A 14,958-nucleotide genomic window follows, 5' to 3' on the forward strand; every position below is an offset into this window, starting at 1 on the left:
TGCAAATTGCAACAAGCTGAATAACAAAACAAACCAAATGTAAACAAACCAAACGCAAAACTGAGGTGAAAACAGATTTGAAAATTGTCACGAACGACGCGCGTGGCGCCATCTAATTGTGACGACTCGAACTAGTAGGTCGGTAACAGAAAACTGCAATTTATCATGCTTAGTTGTTTTAAAAACCAAAATACACAGATTTCCTATGTACCGGATGCTATTTTCGAATATAAACAATAATTTCACATATTTCACATTTATTATGACATTTTCATTAAATATATTATGAAAACAACGTCAGTACCATAAATCAGAACTTGGTCGTAACAAAAAATCGCGTTTTAAATACATTGTACGTCCTTAAGAGCATTTATATAATATGTACGTCTAAAATAAATATTTACAAAACAAATAAATGAATAAAAGAGGCAATTTTACGAATATAGAAAATGGTTAAACGTAAAACGCAATAAGTCATATTGTAGTATAAAAAAGTTGACGCGCTGCGCGTAACAATCTCGTCTGTTCCAACATCCTCACATCTCTCACATTAAAGTAAGCAATATCATCATTAAAGCACCTTCCGTAACGCCTCGTGACCAACGAAGCATTCCAAATGCACATCAAGTGCATTCCTTATCAAGTTGCCTTACAACTAACAACATATTCGACAACTAGTAATACATTCATTTGTTTTTAGAAGAAAAATCTGTGATGGATGTAATGAATACTGCTTCAATCAAATCAAATCGAACTAAATAAGTAGTGCCGAGTTAGACGAGCTCGTCCTCGGTGCGATTCAGTCTTTTTGCATTACTCGCCTCATCGGAGTAAACCTGCTTCGGCGGCAGATACAAACGCAGCGTCAGCCAAAACTGCTCGTTATGCTCGACGCCCGTCCATTGCACGTGCACAATTTGCTTGAACAAGGAAACGAATGTTTCACCCAGATCGTTTTTCGTTTCGTTCGTGTTCTTCGGCGCATCCGCCATCATAACACACGTGAATTGCGCATTCAGACTGTTGAGTTGTTTGAGTGCCTCGTAGAGCGTCGGGGGGTCCCATTGTCCTTGTACGGATTCCGGGGAAAGCACAGCGACAAGACGTCGACTCTTTTTTGCTGCTTCCAATAAATCAGGAGCCCCTGTAATCAAAAACAAAAAACAAAATTATTACAAAACTCTTTAAAAAATAATTTCATACCAACTTACATAAACTAATATTCCTCGGTAATTCATGTGATTCACACGCGTAATTAAACGTGCGCTCTAATGTCGGCAATAAAGTCTCCAACGTAAAAGTCTTATCCGGCGCCGTGTACGCAATCAAAACATCAACGTTCTTCCCATCATTGTGCTCCAAATTACCAAAGCGATCCTTGAATTTTACGCGCAACTTCAACCCGAATCGTTTATACAGCACGAAACTGGTGACGCACAACATGACGATTGTTACCAAAGCCCAGAAGACTAGATGTGTAAACGACGTTGAACTTGGTGATAAATACTCCACACAGGCTGTAAAAACATTAACATCACAATTAGCACCGCATTAATAAAAACCCATCCATTAAATCTATTAAAAGACTATTACCTCTTTCGGTAACACGAACATATTGGCGAATATCTTTGCCGGGTTTCTTGATGACGCATACATAACGCCCGAAGGTGTCGGCGGTGACCTCTTGGATATTCAACAACGCACCAGCACATTGTTCATCTTCCCTGCAAGCATAATTCAAACAATATGTTATAACAGTTCAACAAACTAGATTTGTATGGAAATGGAAATTCCTAGTTGTACAGAGTAAAAATGAGTCATGAGTGTGCAAAAACGTTCAATACATTCTGTTCCCGACTTGTTACTTAATAGCTTTTCGCAGAATTCATATTTAAAAGAAATATTATTACAAAAAACTGTATCATAACTTGTATATTATGCCAACGCCAAAAATAATTTACCTGGAAACTTTCTGTGTGTGTTTATCACGAACTTCGGTGCCATTCGATAGAATTCTCGCCCAGTATGCGTCGTTGTATGCATCCGGGAGATGATCCAGTGCACCTGTGGGTAAAATAAAAATAATAAATAATAACAAATGTGAAATTCATTAGAAAACGCTCTTAGCCTTTTTGTTTCAATTGTTACACGTATTCTGCGTCGTATATTCGCGAGTAAAGAGCGCCACGAGTATTATTGACGCATCAAATGCAGTACCGAGAATCGCATTTTGCATTTATGTTGTGCACGTCTCTGCCAGTCGTGAAAATAATCAAAGCTCTTGCCAACCAACACACACACGCGCAAATCCCCGGACTGAATTTTCCGCCGACTATTTCCTATCATAGGGTGTGTATAATTAAAAACGTGGATGGTATACAATGCGATGCAATCAATCAATCACTGGTTGGTCTGGTGGATGATTGAACAATTTATCTGTCTATCATAAGTACGCGAAGAGTGCGCGCGGATGATGTATTGTGCATTATTGATTGGATTCATCGGAATTTCCACATGCCAAATTGCGTTCTGCATGGCAATACGACTGGGATGGGCGCATGCAATGGAAATTTTTATCTGCGTCTAGTATCGACCATGTCACACTATTAATAATGTCGAACATCAAAGAATCTGGTTATGAGAATCACGCACATGACGCAGCTCGACGTTGAAATTTTTGAAAAAACAGCGTAAAAGAAGAGGAAATTAATTTTTCATGCAAGTCACCCGAGTGGTTTTATTTTCGTCTTAATAGAATTCTATATAAATCAAAAAATGATTTTATTTTTAGTTTATTTTAAAACAATTTCCGAATTAATTTAATTAATTAACTGGAACGCGATTAAACAGGAACTCCACGCCGTAAAATGACAATTTTAACAAAGCGAATTACGGATTCTCTGAATATGGAACACGAATACCGTGCAAAATGACAAACTGCGAATGCATTGCTTCCCCGAACTATTTCATCGCATATATCTCGATGGAGTGGATGTACATTTGTAAATAAATTGCAATAAAATATCGACGTGCGTCAGAAATATCGAACAAATAGTTAAATACAGATTAAACTAGAATATAAAAAATTATCGCTAACAGTGCGCGAACACTTACCGACAAAAGCTTCGCAGAATAATCGTAAATCATGACCGACGCTGACTTCTGTATCCTCTGAGACGTACGTCAATTGTGGCTCATCGGGTGCTTTATCTGTAAAAACATAAATAAACATCATTCACAAACAAATTAATTGGATATTTACATGTTTTTTGTATTTTTTAAATTTATTTTTATATTTTTTGAGCTTTTTTTTAATTTTTGTGCATAAATATGTAAATTATTCATTATTTTAGGAAAAATCATCGCTGGTGGTACATTTTTCTGATTGAAAACGCTTCAAAGTAAACACAATGCAGACGATTACAAGGAGTGGTATCAATTAATCGGAGCATCTGCAGGAAGGCGCCGAAGGATCTTATTGAATGACTCGTCGAAAATCACGAGCAGCGGAGGCCTGCGGACGTTTTACTGCAAAATTCCTGGTAGCACAAAACCGCACAACGTCGTATCATCATCATCATCATTGCCGTTTTCTCTTCACGGCTTCCTTTTGCATGTTTTCAATTTCTCGCAAAAGTCGTTCGTCATTGCGTCGCGACCACAAACTCATTTCAGACTAAATTCTGCGATCGTTTAATTGCCTGCGAATTGTACACCGGTACCGCAAACTGCCACCATTCACCCGACAACAGACTGGCTTGAGTGCTACCGTTTCCCTTTGACATAATGGCCCCAGAGTTTATAATTACCCCAATTATTTCCCGACCGCAAAGTGCCCGAGTGAAAATCGTTAAACTTTTACTTAACCTTAGTGGATAACTACTATCACAACGTAGACAACCAGCAGTGATTGTCTATCTACCAATTTCTAATAAATTTGATGACAAAAATTATGAGACAAAACGTCCGGCACGCTAAGCAAATGCACCGACATCATATACTGATTATGTATTCAACTTAAAAGGCGCACATGCATGACGGCTGGCGGTTGTTTTAAGCTCTTTGGGAACAAATTACAGCGCGCAAGAGCCGCAACCTGCTGTGCGCGCCTTCGCGTGCAACGCAAAAACTCTATATGCATAACAAAAGCGCGAAGCCCACCTCTATTGTCATTCATTGGCGGGGCTGTAATTTGTACGTTTTGCATATGTTCCGACCAGTTTCACATCGTGCAAATGCCATTTCCATTCATAAATTATTACATATAGTTTCGACACAGGAATAAAAAACACTTTAAAACACAAACCCTATGCACTAAGAGCGTAATTTTGTGGTTATGTTGCCCCTGTATATTTAATTTACATGTCTGGCAATGCGTGAGTGCTCATATCAACTATTTTATGCGTAGGCTAAAACGAAAATTAATGCCGTGTCATGTTTGATTATACAGGTTATGTAGATTTACAAACATGTTGACAATTGACATTTTTCCAGCGCGTCAAACAAAATTGAGGTTAGATTACGTTGAATTCTTGCCGTAATCAGCATTGTTTGTTGTCCGGAGAACAAAAGCGATGTAATTTTGAACGAATTCGTAGAAAATGCATGCGGCGAGAGTCGTCGAAGGGAAAAATACAACAAGGCAATTTCCGATTAATATTTCAGGCAAATTGAAATGCAATTGGCCTCAATCACGTCAAATTATTTTCAAAAATTATTTTTAAAAAAACACCGTCTACGGATGTTAGCAGATAATAACTGGTTGAAATAAATAATTTATTGACTTTTATCGACCTAATTTGAACGCGTTACCTCGAAGCAAGTTCTTTCATTTACGATACGCCATATTTGATGACGCGTGGTCGTTGGAAACACACTCCGGCTTGCAATTTCATTAAATATTTTCTCTTTCTCCCTCCGCATAGAAGCCGGGGAATAAATAAAGTCAAAATGCATCAACAAAACTTCATTCAGATTAAATTGCCTGCGTTCGAATAATGGTAGTAGGCAGCCCGAGAGTTGTAATAATCCTACGTCGAATGCAAACCGTAAACTTATGTTTTCATTCACTTTCTTCGTGTATCTCCGCAGAATATTTATAAGTGGGCCGGCCGGGCGCAGAGTAATTTGTAAAAGCCGACAATTTGAATATTTATAATTCGTAATATACTGTCGCTGTCAATGGGCTACCGTTTTGGCCGCGAGTGTGCCTCGTTAGGCGCAATTTAGCAACTCACCGTATACTTTTAGCGTGATGGTGTGCACGTAGTAGTCGGTGTCGTTGCGCACGATGCACGTGTAATTGCCGGCGTCCTCGGGGGTCACGCGTTGCGTGTAGATGGTTTGGTTAACGCTTTCTGGGTACAGGATTAAGCCGGATGATGCTGACTGCCATGGGTATGGTTGGTTATCCTTCAACCTGAAAATAAAATAAATCACACGTAAATAACACAGAATATTCAATCAATTAGTTGATTTATAAAAATAAATATAAAAAAAATTCAACAAAATATAAAAATTTAGATAACAGCTAAAATATGAAGCAAAATAAAGATAAAGATGAAAATATATCAAAACATGTGTAAAATTCGCTAGAATTTAATCACGTGATGATAAAATAAATAAAATTTGATAAAAGTAAACATTTAGTTTGTAGTTTATCAACGTAATTACTCATTTCTATTTTTAGATTATAGTTTAATCAAATTTTGATATAATTCCAAGTTAAATAGAATTTTATAGATAAAAACTTTTAATCCAAAAATAAATATTAAGTGTTCTGCTGATAAAAAATATTCGGCCAACTCTACTAGAGATTTTATGAAAAACAAATGTTTTTTTATGATTATTGAATTCCATTTATGCAAAATTTAATGGATCCACTCATAATTGTGTTTGTCGCAAAATGTAAAAATACCTTTACGCCGAAACAATTTCTCTAATTGTATTGCAATTAATTTGAGTGATGTAACAATCCCATCCCAAATGCGATTGTGAATGCGATACCAATATAAACACAACATGACGTAATGATTTATTTAAAACAATTTCAATTAGTTGATGATGATGCTTTGATGCGATTATGATGCATATCTTTCTGCGTGTCGTTGACGACGCATGTGTGTTCGAAGAATCGTCGATTAGTGTGTCCGCGACACGAAACACAGCGCCTATGCCCCGTACACAAATGACAAATAAACAAAGCCGTTAATGGTTTCCTCGTACGCGGCAAAGTAAAATTGCAGCAGTTCTTCCCGTCGCCAGTGCCGCGAATGTCGAAATGCGAAGCGCAGTCAAATGCAGCAAGCGAAATGCTGAAATAATGCACACTTGCGTTCGCTGGAAAAGCGGCCGGTGCGCCGCACACACTAGGAAAAATTAACGCTTTAACACGCACGGGTGTAAACGCACGTAATGTCCAGTGTTTTAGCGCGCGAGCGGCCGAAACGAAGCGTCATGTAAAATTGTAAACATTTGTTCGGGCCGGTCGGTTGTGTTTCTCTTGTTAGTGTTGTTCCCAAGAGTAAGGAACATGGCGGACGCGGCGAGTGATCGCGAAGCACATTCTTTTGAGGTATTGCATTCGAGCGTTGAAAATTACACGCGGACGGTGGAGGCTTTTGTTTTTCTAATTCGTTGAATTTGTTCGAGGTTTGTCTCGGTCCGGTTTCAGCCTAACAATACCACATCCTTTGACCTTTTAGTTAGTGTGTACCAACGGGCAAAACAGGGTTTTTCTTCATTTATTTGTTATTATAAATGAATTACCGACAAAAAAGAATATCCAGAGATTTGTTACCAAGTTACAATCCACTAGGATTAAAAAAAGTGAATGTTGTTTGTTTGTTACTCGTTTACACAAAAATGGCTGAATGAATTTTCATTAAAATTTCCAATTTTATAGAATATTTATTAAAGTAGGATATAGAATAATTTTTGTTGGAAAAATAAAACTTAAAAGGTGTAAAATTAAGGATTAAAGTTGTTTTGGAGATTTTATCATAGTTTTAGCACCAAAACTCGAACACAGATGGCGCAAAACGACATATTATCACTTTTTGAACTTAAAAAACTAGAAAAACCTCGAAATATATTCAAAATTTTAACTTTTTTGGCCCGCAAATAAAAAATAAAAACTTTTTCTCTTCTAGAATCAATTCCTATGAAGTTTCCTATATTATCCAACAAAATAAGTCCGTAAAAAAGTGTTTAAACATGAAATTTGCAATGAAACTATGTCGAAAATATGCGCGATGAGTTTAGTTTATTGCAAATACGGTAGCCACAGTGTGAACACACACGAACACGCCGCCGATGCAATAAACGTGCGACGCAACGCACTCTTCCAGGAATCGTGCGGTAATTACCCACTCGCTTTTTGCATTCGCACTTGCTCTTTTCCACATGTACGTCCATTAAAAATGTCGCTAATTGTATAGCGCTCGCGCGCGTATTTGTTTCGTTTTCTGCGTTCTCCAGACACTTTACATTCGCTTCTTTTAAATCGTGCGCTCGCAAGAGACTTGCTCAACAAAATGTGTAAACTAACTTTCAACAACACATATGCAAATACATTGTTTACATTACATGTAAAATTAGTATTTATGCGATTCTATTGTTTCTATTTCCGTAATAATTGAAGAAATAACCGACCGGAAGTGCAATGTGCAATGTGAATAAAACACATTCATATATTCACATATTTCGTCGAAGACCTCCCAGTGGAGTGAAGTGCTTCGAGATCATTGTGTGAGATATGAACATGAATCCTCAGTCGAAACAGCATTCCACTGCGCCGACTTTTTTTTACATTCATACATCAAGAGACACATTTTGTTCCTTCTAAATGTTGCAACAATTGTTTTGCATGCAGTCACGCGAGCAAATTATTGTCGGTCGTTAGTTCGTCTCGCACGATACTAATTAGCGCTAAGAAGCAAGCGACGATTTACTCTTTAGCGCGCGGAGTGTTTTATTTTACTTTTTATGTTTTTTCTGCGCTGCGCAGATAAAACAACGCAGTGCGCTTTTCTTTCCCTTCTGCGAAAATGGCAAATCGAATGCGAGTAATTAAAATAGTCGAGTGCGAGTTAATTGCGCTTCTTATGAAATTCTCCGCCCGACTTTTTGCGTGCGCCTTTTATTTTTAGCACTGCTGGATTTTTACGCGGCGCTGCCGAAGAATAATGAGCGAGAGAAGTGAGAGAGAACTGGTTTGTGGTGCAGTGGTGGTCGATGGGGACATCTCTATACCTCCTCGTTGCGGTGTTTGTAGAAAAAGGATACGACAAGCGTGTTGTGCGACATGGAGATGTACAAAACGATGCGCCGCGGCAAAAGCGGCGCAAGCCAAAGACAAAAAACTCTATTCTCAAGCGGCGCAACATCAACGTGTGTGTAGGTCGGTTAAGTGCTTCGTTTACTCGGTAGATATTGTGAGAATGTGGGAAATAATATTGTGCGAAGCCGACACAGAGAGAAATACGTTGATTGATATAAAATAAAAATTTAAGCAGATTATTGTCAAGTCCCTCTTGAACAACACATATAACCAACCATTTAAACATTCAGGGAAGCACAAATATTGACGATTGGTGTTTGATGTGTGCTCCGTTCTGTTTGAAAATCCTGACAAAGCTTTTACCGACCGGAAAGTTTACGGACAAAGAACATTTCTTCATGTTAAGTCCTTAAAAAAAGTACAAATTTGCAAATTTAACACACAAAAAAACTCAAAAAATAAAAAAAATGAAAGAAATTTTCAGGTAAAAAAAATAAAAACGATAACGATCTCTGTCTCCCTGACAGCTTAAAATAAGCCCTCACGCCTTGTGCCTATATATCACCTTGAAGATGTGTCAACAATTCAACATAAACTGACCTGGACGGTACCCACGTGTAGGAGCTTTAGTTTTATCACACGATTTGCTATTTTCATCTTCAATTCTCATTCTCATTCTCATTCTCTCGCGAGAGTATATTTTCCTTTGAAACATTTGGCGCCCTGTGTTGTTCCAGCCAAGGGTAGGTGTTTCCGAGAAACCCACCCCTGGCATTTGTCCATTCACCGACTGCGCATTCCCGAACGCTTTGATGTTAAATTCACAGCGGCGATGCACGCAATTCGAGTGGAATCGACTGGTTAATTGAGCTCTGCGTCAAATAGCGCTGTGCAAAAATCAAAATCGATTGATGTTCGAATGTGTTCTGTTACATCACAAAGGCTGTAATCAAACAATAGTCACATTGTGTACAATCGCAGTGTAATCATTCTCGGAATCCACCCAAACCTAGAACAATTGGTAATAGAAGTCGGCGTGGGCCTGAAAACTATTGAAGTGTTAAATATTAACTAGAATCTATTTAGTACAGGTGTCCGTTGCGCATCGTTTAATAAAAGAAGAAGAAAAAACACAACTCTCACAAGTTGTTTCATTCTAGTGACTAGTGTTTAGTGACGATAACGAATTGATTCGTGTATGGTTGTATCGCTGAGTCATTTAAATGAATTTAATGTTAATGTGTGTTAAAATGTCAAGTGCACATCAAAATCATTCAAAATCAAAGTTTGCATACTGTATAAATATGTGTGTGTATATATTCTGATAATTTCCGAGAATGTGTTGTTATTAAATTCACTTGAAGCGCTTGAAGTTTCGCGGTTGTGCGCTGCGTGGGTAGAACAGTTACGCACAGACGTTTCGTCGCGTAATTAAATTGGCGCAAAATTCCGCGTGTGGCCGGCGGCGGCGGCGCGCACATCGGTTGATGAGACTCTTTTCTCGGAACGCCACAGGAAGTTTTGCGTGCGCGCGCGCCGCGCCGCTTGCCGTTTTGTGTTATTTCCATAAACCGATAACAATCATGCATCGTCGCGCGGAGACGCGGGAATCCGGGTGGGTACGTGTCCATATTGCGCGCAGGAAGCGGAGAAGTTCTGACTTCCTGCAGGTGATGCCGTTTCGTTCTTAATTGAATACAAATAACAAATATTCACAAAGGTGTGTTTTTATAACTTCGCAATCCAATAAAAATAATTAAAAATTTAAAACTCAAAAAGTAAAGTTCATAAAAATTACAGTTATCTACTTTACCGACTTGTTTCAAGAGATAGCTTTTGTTTTGCTTTTGTTAATTAAAAGCAAATACCAAAATTAACACCCGAGTGTATTACCAACTTCACAATTCAATAAAAATAATTAATACCTAATTAAAACTCTCAAAAAGTACAATTCATCAAAATCCCAATTAAAAATATTTACAGTTATCTACTTTACCAAAAGTTCTATTCTAAATTTTGCTCAAACAATGTGCTAAGTAATTACAGATCTCTCCGAATTCCCCAAGATGAGTCTAGTTACCTCGCCGCTCTGATTGTACAACACCGGTCAAGCCTGTCAGACGCATCCTGTAATTACCTAAGCTAACAAGCATTCGCCAACGTAGTTAACCCGGAACTAAAGCACAATAATTCCAAGATTATTCCAACTGTATTGTAAATTGTAAAACCTACGTCCTCGTTTCTTGAATAACTAATTCCATGAATGATTCAATTCGCCTTTGATGTTCTATTTTACAACCAGATAATTACCAATAATTAGTAAAATCGATAATTACGAAACGAAAGGATGCGCGTTATCTGCGATCAAAAATTCGTAGAAAGCCATCAAAAGTTATAATTGAACGGTGCAGGTCAGGATAGCGCCCACAAATACAGCCGTAGATTAATTTGTAGGACGGATCCGATAAAAGGATCGAAAATTAACGACGCTGCTTCGACGTTTAGCGCAGCACACATATAATTATACAGGGCGGTGCAAAACCATCACAACTCGTGAAACCCGTCGTCATCTTATATATAACAAGATATAAAACGAATTAATTTTTATGCTTGTGTTATACACGTGTTTTCGTTTTGCGTTTATTTTTTCAACCTGGGCAACTATTGTCGGGTCGGGTTTTGGGCGATAACGTCATCCGGCATTTTTCGGTACCGTCTAGCTCTGAATCAGCCTCAATGGAATCTCGACGGTGTGCATCTCACAAAATGTGAACAACAAAACATAAAACCATAATGTGTTTGTGTACGGACAAGAAACGACAAGTTTTTAACTTAATTTTACAAGTCTGAAACATGTTGAAGTGAATTTCTATAAATTTACATTTGCGGCCATATTTCAACCGATACCTTTTACTATTTGTTTAATTACAGTGTAAAACGTGACTCACCTAAGAATAAACTGACATGGATGATTCAAGTATTATTATTACATCATTTTATAGTAGTTTTATGCAACTTTGCACTAAAATTACTTAAAAATTTTGTGTAAAATTTTAATGTTTTTTGTTTTAATTTCAGAGGCGACAAAGGTAAAAATAAGAAATAAAAAATGAAATAAACCAACAACCACTGTGAATGTGAATAATCCAGCGGTTGAGCGAGGAATTCGTAGATGGGATGTTAAGATGTCTGAACGAACGCAAATCCGGCGACGAGTCGCCGGTTACAAACGAAACCAACAAGTGGTAACATGTAACATGTAAAACAAGCATACAGGGTGATTAACACCATTAAAATAAACAAATATTGCACAAGATTATTAAAATTATTAAATGTCACCGCAATATAAATAAATATTTCTTAATTCTATCAAATGTTAAGTAAAAACATCTTAAAATTACAGTTTTTGTGTTTTTATTTTGTGTTTGTGTAGAAATAATAGCAGTATCGTCATTACCGCCATTACTCCGGTATTACCCGTCGATGGCCGCCGGTGTCTTTTGTTCCGAACCGTTTTCTCGTCCCCGTCGGCATTGTCTACGTGCGCTCGTGGAATTTTCTAACATTAAACTAACCGCTCGCTCGCTGACTAATTGATTTAATCGTCAACCACTCTCCGTGCTCCATATTGCAATCATCCGACGAGAATTATTCCAAGAAACGTTCTGTTTATACGCACACACATGGCACATGGCAATTTTATCTAAATTTAGCTTACCGCGCGTTATAAAAAATTATTATTTATTTATGCTACCGCATGGTATAAGTAACTTTGTAATAAACTAATACGAGTAATTTAAATAATTACACGTGTAATTACATATCGGCCACATTTCCAAACATCATTAAACTAATTTACGTGTAACACGCGTGTGTTGACTTTAATTGGTGCGCAATAAATATACTTAAGTGACAACTTATTGTTCATTAAAAGTATTAAAATCTTCGTTTTGACGTTAATTTTGTTCCGAGAAGAAAATGAAAATATTAATCACCGGTGCGAGTCACGTGAAGATTAATATTCAATCAGTGTCTTTGCGATGCATAAACAATAAACAGAAATTATTAAAATTGACAGCTATGGATTTCCTCCAAGATTATTCTTCTTGATGCATACTAATTTTTACATATCCGCTGAATAAATCACATTAAAATAATATTTTATGGTTATGTTGGTGTTGATGACCATCAACGCCCTCTATGAATTTTTTTTGTAATTTTGTAAGACATAACCTTGATATTAATGATTTTTCTACACCCAAAAATAACACAATTGAATATTTATTAAAATATCGATTCAATTTTCGGCGAAACGAGCCGGTGTGGTGTCACGTGGCGTTCAATTTCCATCAACCTACTAAATCTAATCCCACTTTCGATCGTCTCGGCTTACCGCCACCCCGGGGCCGCGCAAAAAAGTGCAAATAACTGCGTCGAGCATTTCGTCATGCGCCACTACTTGAATTACAATCACAATTGCTGCCCTACTCATCTTACAGCCACGCGGTTTATATTTAAATTCGTATTATGGACGCGCATTGGGTATGGACGGGTATTCTCGCGTTCATGGGCGGGCGTGTTAATTTGCAACGAGAGCTTGATTCGTTTTGCGGTGTTTTAATTTTAATAGCAGCGCAATCGGATATGCGGAGATTCGATATGGCATAGGTCATAGTACCATATTACATAGCAAGAGTTGAAAACAATAGATTACATAGGGATATACAGGGAAAATACTGTGTAATGTAATAAAACATTATAAATATCACGAAGTCTCCTTATAGCGAGGAAAAGTTTCATAGAAGAACAAAAATAATCAAATATTGAGATTTTACACGGATCTGTATCTGTCTAAAGTGTTTATAACTAAAAATTCAAGATTATTTCTCGTAATTTCATCTATTTTAAAGATTTTTGGCATTTTTGGAAGGATTTTAATCCATTTCAACGAAAATATCCATAAAATACAAAGAAAAACATTATTTTCTTTAGTAAATTTCTGTTTTTGTACTCAATTTACTGCATCTTTGAAGAAAACCATGAAATTTTATTTTTTCCATTAATTTCTTGTAGTTAAAAAGACTTTTAACAAGCTTTAATGCCAGAATTATTGCAAAATGTAGTATAATCTCTTTATAACGAAGTTTATAAAGATGTCGTAACATCGAGGAACAAAATATAACCAAATATTGAGCATTTAAGCGGATTTGCATCTATTTAATCTTTTGTAAGCTGAATATAAACTCAATTACTCTAGTATGAATACCGGTAAATATTTCCTGAATTCTAAATATGGATTCCGCGTCGCTCAGTTGTATTCACTTGTGTTATGTTTAAATGATTTTGTAGTAACGCAACGTGCACCCCAAGAAATTAGCTGAAAAATCGTGCTTAAGTTATAGAAATTTGCATTGCAATTTGTAGGATGTTGGAATCATAATTACAACAATATTTCAAATATTACCATCGATGTCATGTCTTTGAAAAAATATTCTAGCTCATAATTTCAAGAAATTTACAAATTTCTCCATTATTCTTAAAAAATCAATATTTTAACTAAGATATTTATCTGTCACCAAGTAAATTCAATAAAACAATTGATTACACTTCCACGCCGACGAAAATAAAACGCAAAATTTCCTAGTATTTCCTAACGTGTAAATGGATCATCTATTTCCGGTCGTACTCCACGTAAAATACGTTTTTCTTAGATATTTGATTTCGCAACGTGTTTCCAGAAACACGTCCATGCATCGCGCGATGAGTGATTAACGATTTCGTAAACAATTTATTACTTCAAACCACTGTAAATAAATACATAGCGAAAACCAAAGTGATTGCACATTCTACGTACTCACCGCAAGCGAAAGTTAAAAAAAACATTACAACGTTTTTTTTCATAGTTAATATTTCGTAGACTCATAAATCAGGAAACATAAAAATAGCATCATAAAACCGAGATGATGACTAATGTCTACATTTGTAGTTTCCAATAACGCAATAAACACAAACGCAGTGGTAGTGGTAAAGCAAGCAGCAACATGACGTGAGTAAAATTCCGAAAATTGCACTTTTAAATCATGTATACAATGTGTTTCATCTGCACACTTACCATTCGATGCTACGATAGCCCTTCGCGCAACAATGTAACCCTTTGAACATCCCGTTGATGGCAAATTCAGCGTTTGCTACTTCCTTGATAAACTGCATATGATTACCAGTCACGTTAAATGTGTTATGTTTACACTCGTCGTCGATAGCAGCGACAACATTCAGCAGACACACACTGATCACTAATTTTAGTAATAATAATAAAAATGTCCGTGCCATTTTGTTACAAATTCAATTGTTTGCAATAATTTCAACTATAAAATTCACAAAATGTTATTTTCTTGTTTTGTTAAGAAAATAAAAATATCTTTCACATGTTTTATCTGTTTATCGATTGTGAATGCAGATAAGCCGCGCTTGAGAAGTTCACGTGGTATCGCAATGTGAAAGTATTTTTAACATGCTCACAGCACGCACGACGAATTCAAACTGACGCGCCGTCGGAGAATCTAGTCGAGTGTGGTCGGGAAAGTGGAGGGGAGTGCACGCAGGCGTGCAGGTAGTGTATGAGTATGGGTAGAATTCGCGGTAACCGTTGATTATCAGAAGCCGGGAAGCCGGTGTTG

The 14,958-nt window shown here is 37.0% G+C and overlaps 1 protein-coding gene across 1 annotated transcript; it reads right to left on the minus strand.

Moving 5' to 3' along the window:
- Positions 1 to 240: 240 nt before the first annotated feature.
- On the minus strand, positions 241 to 14,825 carry LOC135795980 (X-linked interleukin-1 receptor accessory protein-like 2). The gene is made up of 7 exons (XM_065307831.1): positions 14,394 to 14,825; positions 5,238 to 5,419; positions 3,115 to 3,210; positions 1,962 to 2,064; positions 1,594 to 1,724; positions 1,212 to 1,517; positions 241 to 1,144 (listed from the first exon to the last, which is right to left on the minus strand). Exons 1-7 carry the CDS (start codon positions 14,609 to 14,611, stop codon positions 774 to 776), a joined length of 1,407 nt encoding a protein of 468 aa, XP_065163903.1. The 5' UTR covers positions 14,612 to 14,825; the 3' UTR covers positions 241 to 773.
- Positions 14,826 to 14,958: the final 133 nt, after the last annotated feature.

This window comes from Atheta coriaria, unplaced genomic scaffold (genome assembly GCF_025399875.1).
Source record: "Atheta coriaria isolate IRGN ID8LTWV9N9 unplaced genomic scaffold, Caltech_Dcor_3.1 hic_scaffold_7_pilon, whole genome shotgun sequence".
Lineage (NCBI taxonomy): Eukaryota > Metazoa > Arthropoda > Insecta > Coleoptera > Staphylinidae > Dalotia > Dalotia coriaria.

Excerpts from the sequence above, each read along its gene's own strand:
- LOC135795980 (XM_065307831.1), bottom strand. The coding sequence starts at position 14,611 with ATGGCACGGACATTTTTATTATTATTACTAAAATTAGTGATCAGTGTG. Across the intron at positions 3,211-5,237 it reads CATCACGCTAAAAGTATACG|ATAAAGCACCCGATGAGCCA; the intron begins GTGAGTTGCTAA and ends ATGTTTTTACAG. Across the intron at positions 1,518-1,593 it reads TGTTCGTGTTACCGAAAGAG|CCTGTGTGGAGTATTTATCA; the intron begins GTAATAGTCTTT and ends ATGTTTTTACAG.